General features: G+C 45.2%; 1 protein-coding gene across 1 annotated transcript in view; it reads left to right on the forward strand.

Moving 5' to 3' along the window:
- Window positions 1–300: 300 nt before the first annotated feature.
- Window positions 301–14909, forward strand: part of NUP160 (nucleoporin 160) — a 40518-nt gene continuing 25909 nt past the window's right edge. The window contains exons 1-10 of the mRNA XM_024558649.4: window positions 301–657; window positions 928–1039; window positions 5577–5787; window positions 6097–6319; window positions 7807–7885; window positions 8373–8487; window positions 9212–9370; window positions 12171–12248; window positions 12494–12591; window positions 14165–14249. Of these exons, the coding sequence (XP_024414417.3) occupies window positions 558–657; window positions 928–1039; window positions 5577–5787; window positions 6097–6319; window positions 7807–7885; window positions 8373–8487; window positions 9212–9370; window positions 12171–12248; window positions 12494–12591; window positions 14165–14249 (1260 nt within the window). The 5' untranslated portion in view covers window positions 301–557. The remainder of the gene's footprint in view (window positions 658–927; window positions 1040–5576; window positions 5788–6096; window positions 6320–7806; window positions 7886–8372; window positions 8488–9211; window positions 9371–12170; window positions 12249–12493; window positions 12592–14164; window positions 14250–14909) is intronic.

Raw genomic sequence — 14909 nt, forward strand, 5'->3', positions numbered from 1 at the left:
AAAAAAAAATATTTGCAACACAAAAGGACCCTCTGCCCCTCACTTTCCCTCGTCCCCGTCCCAAGTGTCGGGGAAGAGTGAAAAAAAGGAGACCAGGTGGAGATTCACAGAGCGACAGCCAGACGCAGGGAGCTGGGACCGCAAACTCGGAATCCGGAAGAGGAGGTTAATCTGCCCGGCCCCAGGACCTCGCCCTCCAGGGAGTTCAGACTCGCAGCCCGCGCCGGCTTTTTAAAAAAGGAAACAAACCCGCCCCCGCCCCCCTACCCTGGGGCCGCCGGGAAAAGGGAACCGCCCCCCCGGAGGCATCTCCACAAGCCACGCCAAAGTTCCGCAGGCAGAATCGGCTCCCCCTTCCTCGGCCTCTCGGCTTTCCTCTCCGCCCGCCCTCATCTCCAGCCAACTCGGTGGGAGCTCGGCAATGCAGAGTCAAAACCGCCTTTCTCCTCCCGGGGCTCTTTCACCTGCCCGCGCCTTCTCCCGTCCAGCCCCCGGAAGTGACGACTGCCGCCGGCTCCTGCGGGTGTCCCGTCGGTCTCCGCGGCAGCGGCGGGAAGATGGCGGCGGCGGGAGCACTGGAACGGAGCTTTGTGGAGCTCAGCGGTGCTGAGCGGGAAAGGCCAAGGCACTTTCGGGAATTCGCAGTTTGCGGCGTTGGTACGGGAGCAGCCAAGGAGGGAGCCATCCTATTCTTCCGCTCAGGCTCTTCCCATGGGTTCCTAAATCTCTGATCCCCAATTCATCCTCCTAAGTCCACATGGCCATAGACCTGGGATCAGAGTTTCCTTAGTGTCCTACTTCTTCCTTCTCTTTTCCCCCTTCTCTTTGTATGGGTTGTCAGTCCACCATCCTCTGTTTTCTGTGCACCATCAGTCCCTGTCATCCCCAGACAACCATGTGTGCAGGCTGATCACTCTCCTTTTGCAGAGACTGCAAATGTCTTGGCCGGAACGGTGAAATACAGTGAGAGCGCGGGCGGCTTCTACTATGTGGAAAGTGGCAAGTTGTTATCCGTCACCAGAAACAGGTTCATTCATTGGTAAGTGCTGTGTTTGCCCACGCCCCCTGGAAGGTCGGGTTGTTCCGGCGTCTGAATATTCGTGGCTGTTTGCTAAGTGTCATTTTCCAAAGCGGTGACCGACAGGAAAAGAGAAAGACTGTTTTCTAATCATATGTAAATCAGGGGAAAATTAGGGAGACCAGAGTTCTAAGAGACGTGCCCTCTCGGGACTGCACTTAAAGCAGAGGAAATGTAGTTTAGGGGATAGAGCCCTAAAGGCCAGTTTTCAACTAAGCGCATTGTGTTTTTATAATGCTTTAAAGCTTCCTTCGTTCTACAAACATGTTTGAGCTTTTTCATGTCAGGTACTGTGCTAGATGTGCTAGGGATGAAGTGATGAACAAAACCACCACCATTTTCATCATGCAAGATGTTGCAGCGTGAGATGTGGACTCGCCTTTCACAGAACGCTTTTAAAAAGGAAAAAGACATTATAGGGACTATGAGAGGCCAATGGGAGGATCAAATGTTATTTGTGGGGCTGGGAAGGCCTTTAAGGAAGTCACGTTTAACCTGAGATCTGAAGGATGAATTGTTAGCCAGGCAGGGGGTTTGGAGACAGAGCAGTTCAGGAAGTGGGATCACCACAGGCAAAGCCCATGTGGGTTTTCTTGGGGAACTAACTGTGGCTTCAGTGCAACAGGAGAACGTGATGTGAGAGATTCTGAGATTGGAGTAGTAGGAAGGACCGGTTATGAAGGACCCTCAGGTCCTTTTTAAAGATTTTGGATTTTATCTTAGGTACATTGAGCAATCATTGAAAGGTTTTGCAGGGTTACTAACATGATCAAAATTGCATTTTCTAAAAATTGGTCTACTTTGTGGAAAGTGAATTTGGATTGGATGAGTATAATAGAAAAGAACAAGTTGCTTTTTTTGGTGGCCCAAGTAAGAGATGCTGGTGGCACAATTGTGGGAGTGGCTATAAAAAGAGAAACAGGTAGATTCCAGATACAGTGAGAAGGCAGATGCACTGGGACTTGGTGATAGATTGAGTCTGGGTCAGAAGTGGTAAGGGAAATGGAAGGAGCAAGGACAACTCCCTGATTTCAGGTGTAGTTAACCAGATATAGGGTGGAGGAGTTGTCATTTACTGAGAACCAGAACACAGGTGTTTGAGAGATGAGTAATTCTTTTAGATCACAGGTGGCAAACACAAGGCTCAAGCTTAACTGTAAAGGAGTAGTTACATTTATACACTCCTAAAATTACATTCAGCCCTTTGAAAGCAACCTCGAGGCTGATGTGGCCCCTGGTGAAAATGAGTTTGACACCCCTGATTTAGATGTACTAAACGGAAGGTATGTGTGTAGCAGCTCTTTGGTAATGCTACATCCTTTCCCAAGAAAAAAGTGCACATACCGCCTGGCTGGTGTAGCTCAGTGGACTGAGCACGGGCCTGCAAACCAAAGGGTTGCCAGTTCAATTCTCAGTCAAGGCACATGCCTGGGTTGTGGGCCAGGTCCCCGGTAGGGGGCGTGTGAGAGGCAACCACACATTGATGTTACCCTCCCTCTCTTTCTCCCTCCCTTCCCCTGTAAAAATAAATAAATTAAATATTTTTAAGAAAAGTGCAGAGAATCTGAAACAGGAGCTTGTGTGCTGTGCTCAGACAATGACAGGAGGCCGTGTGTCTGCAGCTGAGTGGACAAAGGGTAGAGTAATGAGAAAGGCCGCCGAGGGCCGTATCAGGGCTTTGTCCGTTATTTTAGGGCTTTGACTTTTCCTTGGAGTGACACAGGAAGAAGCTATTTGAGGGTTTTCCGTGAAGGAGCAGCATGATCTACATTGTGTTTTTAAAGGACTGCTGTGGCTGTAGGTTGTGGGCAGAGTGTAGTGGGGAGAGGGTGATCGCAGGAAGACCAATTAAGAGGCTGTTGCCACAGTCCAGACGAGAGATGACGGGGACTCAGGCCAGGCTGGTCCTGGTGGCAGTGAGAGAAGTTCTGACTGCGGATATGCTTTGAAGGTGAGTTTTAGAATTTACTCTTGGAACAGGGGTAGGGCATACAGAAAGAGGGAGTCAAGGGTGATCTCCAAATTTCTGACTTGAACAACTGGAAGTTATACAGGTGCCATTCATTGAGTTGGAAAAGAGTGCAGGTAAAGCATGTGTTTTTGTTTCTTTGTTTTTCAGGTTTGCTGGGTCTGGAAATTTTATTTTGGATGGGTTTAGTTTGAGATCCCTGTTTGGTGTTCAAGTGGAACTGTTGGCAGGGGTCATGAGTTCAGTGGAGACTTTGGGCTGAAGATACAGATTTGGGAATTGTTGGCATTTGATGGCATTTAAAACCGCTGTGCTGAATGAGATTGCCCAGAGAATGAACAGAAACCAGCGTTTCTCAACCTCTGTACTGTTGGCATTTGGAGCCAGATAAATCTCTACATTGTAGAGTGTTGAGCAGCATCCCTGGCCTCTCCCCACTACATACCGGTGGTGTACACATGCGCACACGCATGTACCCATACACACACTTAGTTGTGACAAGCGAAAACCTCTCTCAGGATATTGCTGTACGTCCTTGGCGAGTTGGGTAAAAACAGCCCCCACTTGAAAACTACTGTGTGGATGAGGGAAGAGAAGCAGTCTGAGGACTGAGCCCTGGGGCACGCCAATATTTAGGAAGGTGAGGAGCCAGTGAAGGAGACCGAGAAGGAGTAGCTAGTGAGGTAAGAGTTGAACAAAAACAGAGTGGTGCCCCAGAAGCTAAGGGAGCTATTTCAAGAAAGAGGAGAGTGAAAAAACTGTGAAGTATCGCATGTAAGTCAGAGAAATGAAAATTGACCTTACACCATGGGAGTCATTGGTGGCCTTATAGGAACTTGTAGGAACTGCAGCAATAGCGGTGCAAAAGCCCCAGTGGGGTGGGTCCAAGAGAGCAGGGGAGGAGAGGAATTGAGAGTGTGAAACAACTCTCTCAAGGAGCGTTGCTGTAAGGGAAGCAGAGAAATCGGACGGGGGACAGGGGAACAGTGTAGGGGAAAGGTAATAGTATGTTTGTATGCAGTCGAGGGTAACCACTAGAGAAGAGGCATTGAAGAAGCTGAGAAAGTGAGGTATTACAAAGCAAGACGCGTATTGAAATCATTCAGGATTATGGCAAGAGAAGTGAGAATGACTCAGGAGCCTGTCGTCAGCGAATGAGAGAGGTCTGCCATGAACAGGGTAGCAGGTGGCATCTGACTGCATGACCTTCAGTGCTGAGTGGTTTGGGCACGGAGAGGGGAACAATGGCCTAGAGTGGCAATGGGGAACAAGCAGGACATCTGTGCCCTGCCCTGAGGCCCCACTACAAGGAGTGTGGTTGAGAAAGCTACCACTGTTAGAGAGGACTCTGGAGCATGCTGTCCTGCGGGAAGATCCAGAACCCCACTTTAGCCAGGAGGCAGGAAGGAAGCAGTTATTCAGAGGTGAGGCTGAGGGTCCATAAGATCGTGCTGACGACACAGCATGAGTTACCAGGAACGCAGTAGCTCTGGGAATCATCAGACCTCCAGTGGTGCTTAACGCTTTGCGAGTGGATAAGATGTGCTTTGGAGAATGTGTACTGTAAGCACAGAAGATGACCCAGGGTCAAGGTTCGGGAACTAACGTGGGGGTCAGGTCAAGGAGAAGGAGAGGAAATGCCCAGAGATGTGGGAGTAAAACCAGGAGAGGGTGCTATGGAAGTCAGTAGAAGAGACGGGTTTAAGGATAGCACGGTCAAGTGTGTGAATGACTGCTGTGAAAAGGTCAAGTTAGAAGACTGAGGAGTCCTTTGGAGTTGGTCTGGTGACCTTGATAAGAAGAGAGTAGGTTGAAGAGTACAAGACCAGTGAGGAAATAGAGAAAGTGTGGCCATAGAGGGGAATGGAGAAAACATGGCCGGGGGGCGGGGGCGGCCAGAATCGGTGATGGAAGGGGAGAGGCCTACGAAGAGCAGATTTGAATGTTTATGGAAGGCTCTGGAAGAAGGAGAGATGGGGGCAGGAGGGAGATACTTGGGAGGGTCAGGATTGACCTTTACTTGCTGAAAGGAGACCTGCTCTTGGGGGAAGGGCGTGGGTAATGTGGGCGATGAGGTGATGGGCCACCACATGGCACAGTGGCACCTGAAGAAGAGCCTGCCCTGCACCCCTTCTGCGCCGCAGAAGTAACAGAAGCAACAGGAGAAATACCCATACGCAGTAAGGTCACTGCGGTTGAGGCCGCCTCAAGTGATGGGCAGGGGGCATGAGTTTCCTAATAGTGGAGTTTAACTGCCTTGAATATTCTAAATAAATGGACCGTCGAGTTTGGAAACACCACCATTTAACAGAGTCGTGTAATAAAATTTGAATTTTATATTATGCTATTTTGTAAATCTGTATAATCTGGTGTTTTGGAACATAAACATTGGTCTGAATTTGTCCAAAATTTTCAAATTGGGAGAGTTCACCTATAAATTATTTTCATATATGTCAGTGCAACAATCAGTTGGAAAGAAAAGCAGAAACTTCTAAAACAAATGTCTTTTTTTTTTTTTTTTTTTAACAGGAAGACCTCCGGAGATGCACTGGAGCTCGTGGAAGAGTCACTGGACATAAACCTGTTGAATAATGCGGTTCGCCTCAGGTTCCAAAATTGCAGCCTCTTGCCCGGAGGGGTCCATGTCTGTGAGACTCAGACTCATGTGACAGTCTTGATATTAACCAATCAGACAGTGCACAGGTTGCTTTTGCCTCACCCTTCCCGGATGTACAGGAGTGTAAGTCGGTTAAGACCTTTACTCCCCAGGTTCCCCTGGCTGTCCAGACTTAGTGCTGGCGGAATATCCTTTGGAACTGGGGGAAAGCTGGACTCCTTGTTAGCCCTCACCAAGCACACTTCAATAATTAGTATCTGAAATGATCGGACACATTTTAAGTTCAAGAAGTAGTTTTTATTAAAAAGAATGGCTTTCTTTTTAAGCTCGAAAATTTTTTACTTTAAAAAAGCTTTCGTAGCAATTGAGAGGAGCTGTGTGAAATTCACCTTACTCTGACTTAACAGATTTGTCTTTTCAATTACTTCACAGGAGCTGGCGGTGGAAGGTCAGATGCAGTCAATATTCACTGACATTGGGAAAGTTGACTTCAGGGATCCTTGCAACTATCAGTTAATTCCAGCCGTCCCTGGACTCCCCCCTAATTCTACCACCTCGGCAGCCTGGCTTAGCAGTGAAGGGGAGGCCCTGTTTGCTCTACCGTCTGCTACTGGGGGAATCTTTGTTCTGAAACTACCTCCTTACAACATACCTGGTAAGAATGGGAGTTGAGCCTGGACTTGACTTAAAACAAGGCTGGCATTAAAACAGACCTTAGAAGTCCAGACCCACATCCAACCCAGGAACTGCCCCCCTACCGCCCCTGAAGTGGTTGTCCAGTGTCACTTACCTGGTGAGCCCCTAATGGTGTACTGTTTTTGTTCCAAAAGGAAGATCTTACACAGTGGGTGAGGAACTGTAAAGTTTATTGGGATGTGGGAAAAGATAACTGTAAGACAGCCTATTCTAAAGCCTCTAGTAGGGATGTGTGTGCCTTCAGGTTGAGGTCGTGTAACCAAAATAATTGACTCAAGGAAGTTGGGTTGCTGATGCCCTGCTCCAAGTCACTGCCCTCTCCTGCCTGAATTACTGCTTTAGCCTCCTAAATATCTCCCCGGACCTATCCTTACTCTCTAGAGAGAATTCTCAGGCAGACTCATGCACTTGAATCTAAGTTAAGTCATGTCACTAATCTGCTCAGAGCCTATAAGTGAGTGTTGTTCATCTCTCTCAGAATAAGCCCAAAGCCCTTACATTGGTGTGCAGCGACCCCTGTGGCCTCACCTTACTTCTCATTTCCCCCTCGCCTTCTTGACACCAGCCACGTGCCTTCTAGTCCCTGGAATGTGCCAGGCGCACATTTCCAGGCTTTTTGTCTGGGGCAGTCTCCCCAGCTGCCAGTGCGGCTCCTTCCCTCCGCTCCTGTAGGTCTTTTGCTCAGTGTCCCCCTCGGTGACACCTTCCCTGACCACACTTTCCAAAGTTGCACACACATCTCACCCTAGCATTCCCTGTATCCTTTCCACATTTTGTTTTTCTCTTGTTACTACTCAATTTGTTAACTCCCTGGCTTCTCCCACCTGCCAGTGGCATGTGAGTTCCATGGGGGCAGGAGTTTTTTAATTATGTTTACCACTCCATCTCTGACACTTGGCACTGCCCCACACATGAAAGGTACACAGTGATGATTTGGAAAGAAGGAAGTATTTCTTCTGAGCAATAGGAGGTACTATTTATAAATGGCAAAAATTTTCCCTAGGAATGTAAGAATGCCCTCTTTATTGATCTAGTAGTGCTTCAAAAGGTTTTAGATGTTGTGTATGTGGAAAGGCATGTCCTAGCAATTGCCTAGGCCTGGCTGGTGAGGCTCAGTGGGAAGAGCACTGGCCTGTGAACCAAAAGGCCACTGGTTTGATTTCTGGTCAGGGTACATGCTTGGGTTATGGGCCAGGTCCCCAGCCGGGGGGGCGTGTGAGAGGCAACTGATCAACGTTTCTCTCGCACGTCGATGTTTCTCTCCCTCCCTCTCTCCCCCGTCTCAAAAAATAAAATCTTAAAAACAAGAATTCCCTAGACAGAAATGTGTAAGCCTGTCACCTGTGATAAAGACCTGGTTCATGGTCGTATCCTCACCTTTGAGTGTCATGAAGTACCATCAGGAGGTGGCGCGGTTGAATCACTGGTCTGTTTTCAATCTTGTAGGGATGGTGTCAGTTGTGGAACTGAAGCAGAGTTCTGTGATGCAGCGATTGCTTGTAGGCTGGATGCCAACAGCTATCAGGTGAGTGCTATCTGCCAGGGAAATCAAAGGGCCTAAGAATTTAACCTTTTTGTGCTGGCCGGCCTGCTGCATTTCTTACTCCAAAGTAGATAAAAATCATACTGGAAAGCAGAAGAGTCTGCCCAGCCTCACATTCGGTCTGAGCAGAACCACATTCAGAGCCCACGTCCTCTGGGATGGGACACCTTGACCACAGAAACTGGCTTCCTGTGTATGTCCTCTCAGTATCCACTTCCGCCCTGACTTACCAAACCCAATTTTGAATAACATGAGAAGTAGGGAGTTTTTGATGGTTAGAACAGCATTCCATTGTTATGTAAAGCTGTTTAAAATTGATCATAATAATTGGTTATAAATCAAATAGAAAAGGATTATACCAACATGCAAACTCGTGCTCCTGTTAATTAACAGTGTACATTATCTCTTAATTTTCAAATTATAATGACCAGATGATTTTCAATAGTAAAACTTGGCCTTATGTTTTTAGAGGAGATCAGGGGCCTTCAGACCGTCCCCTCAGTCTCGCTGTTCATTGTGTCGAGAACGATGCGTTCATCTTCGCTCTGTGCCAGGATCATAAGCTGCGCATGTGGTCGTATAAGGTAACCGCTACGTTTCTAGCTAGAATAAGTTAAAAAGGGATTGCGAATTGTTAAAGACGTGAAGTAAGTCTTGCTGCTCTTCTTAGATACTTAGTTTGAAAAATTACAAGCCATGTCCAAATTCAGGCAGTTTCATTTTTCATACACTTATCCCCAAAGTTTTCATCTGCATTTTGAAAATTATAAGTCCTATAGAAAAGTTAAAATAATAGTGCAGAATAGATCCTTTACTTAAGAGGAACAGCCCTGGCTGGTGTGGCTCAGTGGCTTGAGTGCCAGCCTACAAAATGAAAGGTCACTGGTTCGATTCCCAGTCAGAGCACATGACTGGTTTATGAGCCAGGTCTCCAGTTGAGGGCATGTGAGAGGCACCTGATCGATGTTTCTCTTGCATATTGACGTTTCTCTTCCTCTCTCTCCTTCCCTTCCTCTCTCTAAAAATAAATAAATAAAATCTTTAAAAAAAAATTTTTTTTTAAAGGAACAGATATGCTTTTGAGGTGCAGTTAGTAAAATAATTTCCAAGGTTCACAAAACACTGGATGCTTTTATGTATCAGACTAAGAGATAATTTCATCTTAGCCCTCAAAAAGAGACCACTAGGTCCTTTAGCACATAAACTAGGCAGAGTGCTAGATATAATGGATGTGCATCTTTTAAAGGGGAGGGGACTTGTTTTCTAACCTAAATGTTCTTTGGTAACACTAACTCTTCTCTTCGGCAGGACCAAATGTGCCTGATGGTGGCCAGCATGCTGGAGTACGTGCCTGTGAAAAAAGACCTTCAGCTCACCGCTGGGACTGGACACAAGCTACGACTTGCTTATTCCCCTTCCATGGGAATGTACCTAGGGGTTTACATGCATGCACCAAAACGAGGACAGGTGGGGCACACATGAAACGTAGCACGTTATTCTGTGTGTGTGAACTGGAGTCTGTTTCAGTTCTTCAGGTCGACCTGGATGTCTTGTGTGTTGTTTTCACAGAGAATGAGCATTTGTGCTAATGTGTGAATTGAAAGGTCGTGCAGGACAAGTCAGGGTGAAAGGGAGTAGAGAGCTTAAAGGAGTATTTAAGGAAAAGTTAACCAAAACCAAAGAAGAAAGAATAAATTTGGAAGTCTGGGCGGAAAAGTGGAGTCATGAAGAGGGATCTAGGCGTTCATAAGTGGTTGAACGGAAGTGGCACGCACTGACATCCTCAGTGTCTTGGATGGAAATACAGGCGGCACGCTATTGCACGCCATCTAAGGATGAAAGCTTTCAGTGTTCCACCGTTTCGTATGATGGTAGCTATGACCTTTTCATAAATGCCATGTCTCGGGGGGGGAAGTTTCTCTCTATTCCTAATTCATTGAGAGTTTTTATCATGAAAGGGTGTTCACTTTGATGCTGTTGTCCTAATTCATGTTAAGACATCAGTAATTTTACCGATCGTTTTACATACTTTTACATTTTTGCGTCATTCATACAAATATCCACACAGTGAAATGGGCATGTAATGTCATAGTATTATAATGAAAAGAGTTTTGACCTCACTGGCCCCCTGCGACAGTCTCAGAGACCTCTGAAACCTCTGTGGACCACATGTTGAGAACCACTCCTCTAACAGCCACATCCAGAGTTGAAGGTGCCATTCTAGGAGCAGGGTCAAATTGGGCACTGCTCTTAACCTCCTCTGTTTTGAGCACTGTGGGGTCTATCAGTGGAGCCTAAAATCAGGCAGGCCTTTTTGGCAGCCATATAACACGTATGCCTAGTCAGGTTGTAATAAGTTTGCGTCTTTTTTTTTTTCTTCACAAAAACTATTCTATGCAGGGTTTTTTTCTCCCTAATCTGTAAAGTTGAAGTTTTATTTTTAAAATCTCTGTAATAGTTTATATCCATTTCTATTCATTTCATTTGTTCCTTGTTTTTCTTTTGGTCCTTTGGATTTTAATTTGGTTAATAAGTGTATTAATCCAGGGCACCCAGCTAGCTCAGTCGGTAGAGCATCAGACTCTTAATAAATGTATTAATCCAGCAGATGCTCGCTGAAGTACTGAGCATGCCATCTGTATTTCCATGTAAGATGGTGTGGTCCGTGGAACGGTCCTGGGCCAGGAATTCTTTGTCACTAGTTGCGGTAAGGTAAGTTACAGGGGTGAGAGAAAGCACTGGGAAACCTGTAGTGATTTGACATTGCCACAACATCCATGTTTTGTAGAAGTAATCGGTCTGCAACGGATTGGAAATTTAAAAAAAATATAAACCAGTCCTTTTCCACAGGTAGCTTATGCAACATTGCACTGGACCAGCTGGAGTCTACAATTAGAAATATTTTGCGCAGCTGCCTACTGTACACATGCGCAATTGACATGTAACAAAAAAATTTTCATCAAATATTTACTTTTACCGTGAGTGATGATGAACTGATGAACTCTGTTACTTTTTATGTTTGTTTTGTTGTCTTTTTTGTTTTGTTTTTTAATGCTGGTTGCGACCTGCTAAGTTGGTTCATGTTCCCCTAATGAGTTGCAATCCAGCTTGTGAAATACAGCTGTAGGCAGGAGTGAATAGCACTACATGTGTTTTTCATATTTCATGCACTCCTATTCTTTTTCAAAAGGGACTCACTGAAACTATTTTAGTACTTCTTTCTGGACAATTGCTTATGTTATAAGGACACAATTATTGTCGCTCTTATCAGTGAATTTTCTTTATCAAAAAATTATTTAAAACACCCATCAAAAATACTATTTTGAGTTTGAAATTCTTTGTTTTGGCTGTGGAGTTAGATACTAAACATGAATTATTTTATAGGGTTCTATTTTTAATAAAGATTAACTGACGAATGTTGATTTGTATTGTGTGTATGTTTTAAATTGTCTGGTACTTTGGAAGACTATAAATAGGTTTCTGACTACAATGAGATACCACCTCACACCCACTAGGATGGCTACTATCAAAAAGTAAAAAAATAACAAGTATTGGTGAGGAAATGGAGAAATTGGAACCCTTATTCATTGCTGATGGGAGCGTAAAATGCTGCAGCCACTATGGAAAACAGTGTGGCGGCTCCTCAAAACATCAGTCACAGGATTGCCCCATGATCCAGCATTTCCGCTTCTGGGTGCACACTCAATAGAATTTAAAAAATAATAATGTAAAGTAGGGTCTCGGGGATATTTGTATACCCATGTTTATAGCGGTACTATTCACAATAGCCAAAGGTTGGAAGCAACCCAAGTATTCATCAACAGATGAACGGATAGACAATATATGGTGTATGCGTAAAATGAAATACTATTTAGCCATAAAAAATGGTTATGATAAATGTTACAGGATGGTGAACTAAGTAAAATAAGCCAGTCACAAAGAGACAAATCCTGTTGGGACTCCAGGTACCCAAGATGCTGAGGAGTCAGAGTCAGAGCGATAGGAAGCATGATGGCGGCTGCCGAGCACTGCGGGGAGGAAGGAATGGGGGATGTTCAGTGAGTGCAGAGTTTCGCTTTTGTAAGACGGAAAGAGTCTGGGGGGTCAGCTGCACAGTAATGTCGATGTACTTAACACTTGAACGTTATGGGAAATGTGTATTTGACCATACCTTTTAAAAAATAGGTTTCTGAATGCTAATAACTCATTTAGAAAAGTAGCACATTGATTATTTCAAGTAATAAATTATCAACTTGTGTTTTAACAGTTTTGCGTTTTCCAACTGGTGAGCGCCGAGAATAACCGCTACAGTCTGGATCACATTTCCTCCCTGTTCACCTCTCAGGTAGGTTGGCTCGTCCTTCGCGTGTTGCCGCGCAAACGCAGGAAGGAAGTGTTGGCTGATTCGACTCTACTGCAGTATCTCGTGATGTGTGCAAACAAAATGTCGCTTGGGTTTCACCAAGTTCATGTGGTGCTATCTTTTGTTTTTATGATTCTGCCTCTCCCACTGATACAAATGTAGGTCATTACAAACTACTGCCCTTTCTTATTCTAACTCCCCTCTTTCCCGCCCCCATTTCCTCCTAGGAGACACTGATCGACTTTGCTTTAACCTCGACGGATATCTGGGCCCTGTGGCACGATGCCGAGAACCGAACGGTCGTGAAGTACATCAACTTTGAACAGTATGTAACACTGACCTTTGTCATCCTACCTCACCCCAAGCAGTTTCATACTAAGCAAACGAGCGCTTTTCAGGTGGTGCCAAAGTCAAGTATTTGCATTTAAAGGATTCAGCCCTGGGTCTGCCTACGGTTAACTATTTTCTGAAAAACCTTCTTTTATACTTGTGTTATTTCTTATCCTTGGTTTTAAGATGAAATGAGGATTCTTCAGTGTTGGAATGAGATAAAGAAGATACCATGTCTCTTGGGAAAGATAGCACATACCCAAAATACTTCTAATCTGGAAGGGGGGTTGTTTTGCTTCTAATCAAAGATATTTTCTGATACCCACAACTTCTAGGAGCCACTAAAGCCCCTTCGGGTTCTAAGATTACACAAGTACAGTACTTCTCAAACTTTTTTTAAACAGGAAACTCTTTTTTTTCCAAACATAACTCCAGTATATAACAAAACCAGTATTTTGTGAGTATAAAATTAAAAACACCATTCAACATGTTAAGAATTTCTAATATACATTTGGTATCTTATACTTTAATGTATATCATGAGTTATGAATGTTAATAGTTACAAAATATATTTTAAAAGACTTATTTGGAGTCAAACACTTATGTAACCCCTGAAACACGTAGGATTCCCTTGAACACATCTTGATGTCCCTGGAACTGAACTGATTGAACTTAAGGGTCCCTCATAACCTTATATTCGAGAATAGAATTCTAGAAACAGTTGCCCCCCCATTGACCCTGAGCAGCCACATCTCAGGAAATGTGTGAGAGAGTCCTGATAGATGGCATTCCAGCCAAGTGGGGAAGAAGCAGAGACTGGAGTCAGATGAGAGTTCGAATCCTGATTGTGCAACTTGCTAGCTGTCAGATGCCCTAAGCCTCACTTTCCCCATCTGCAAAATGGGGTTAAGACACCTTCAAAGCTACACGGCAGCTGCACCTAGCCTAATGTCTAGCATGCAGTAAATGCAGAGTAAGTTAGCTGCTATTTATAGAGTTGTGTTTAGAGTTTTAATTTCAGGAAGCCTGTTAAAACTGGTTAGAGCACATCTAAAATCAGAATAAGTTTCTTCTTTCTGAAATGATTTTTGTTTTTTATTATTGTTGTTTTTTAAGACCAGTTGCCTCTGACATGCCCCCAACCCGGGGACCTGGCACACAGTCCAGGCTTGTGCCCTGACTGGGGTCAAACCAGATCTTCGGTTTGCGGGACAGTGCCCAGCCCGCTGAGCCACACCAGTCAGGGCCTTTTTTTTTTTTTAATTTATTGATTTGAGAGAGAGAGAGAAACAGGGATTTGTTGGTCCACTAATTTATGCATTCATTCATTGATTCTTGTATGTGCCCTAACCAGGGATCAAACCTACATCCTTGCCATATCGGGACGATGCTCTAACCAACTGAACTACCCAGCCAGGGCTGAAACTTTTTTTAACAGTTGATGAAGTAGGCATTGCAGAGATCAGTGATGGGGCCCTCCCTGTCCAGATACCAGATACTGCCAACAGCATAAACTTTGTTTCTCTTCATCATTTTTCTGTAGACTGATGGACTGTTTTTCTCTGTAGTAATGTTGCAGGTCAGTGGAATCCAGTTTTTATGCAGCCTCGGCCCGAGGAACAGATCATTATCAGAGATGATCAAGACCCCAGAGTAAGCAATGCGGAAGTCTTATGTAAGGGGATGTTTTCCCCTGACCATCAGTCTCAGAAGAGCCAGGTGCATTAGAACTCTTCCAGCTGCGGGCGAGAGAACCCACCTCAGACTGACTAAGGTTTAAAACTAGACCGCACTGGCTTGTGCAGCTGAGAGGCTGAGTTAGCTGGCCCCACCCCTGGCTGGGAGGGTGCCTGCAGCAGTTGATGTCTCCTTCGTCTCTATCCTGCTTTCCTCCTTGTTGGATTTGTTCTCCGGCAGAGCCTGTGCGTTCTGTGAATGAAGCACCCCCAGGGGAGAGAGCACCTCTGTCCCAGGTCTGGCTTGCCTGGCTGGGGTCGGGTGGTGTTCCTGACACAGTCACTTTGACCAGAAGGAATAGAACACTGGCTTGGCTTGAGAAACACATCCAACCTGGGCCTTGCTCTGGGGGGAGGTTGTGAAGTAAGTTGAGTGTAGACAGTGGAGGAATGGTTCCCAGAGGAAGATAAGGGATTTGTTAGTGAAGGAAGGGGAGATGGATTCTGTCCAGGCACAAACCTAGGTGTCCTCTGTACTAACCACTGTGGTACCTGCACATAAAGTAGACGTAAGACAGATGCCGGCAGTGGTGTAATAGCTTTAAAAGGTAATGCATTGGAGAGCAAAACAGGCCAG

This window comes from Desmodus rotundus, chromosome 5 (genome assembly GCF_022682495.2).
Source record: "Desmodus rotundus isolate HL8 chromosome 5, HLdesRot8A.1, whole genome shotgun sequence".
In the NCBI taxonomy this organism is placed as follows: domain Eukaryota; kingdom Metazoa; phylum Chordata; class Mammalia; order Chiroptera; family Phyllostomidae; genus Desmodus; species Desmodus rotundus.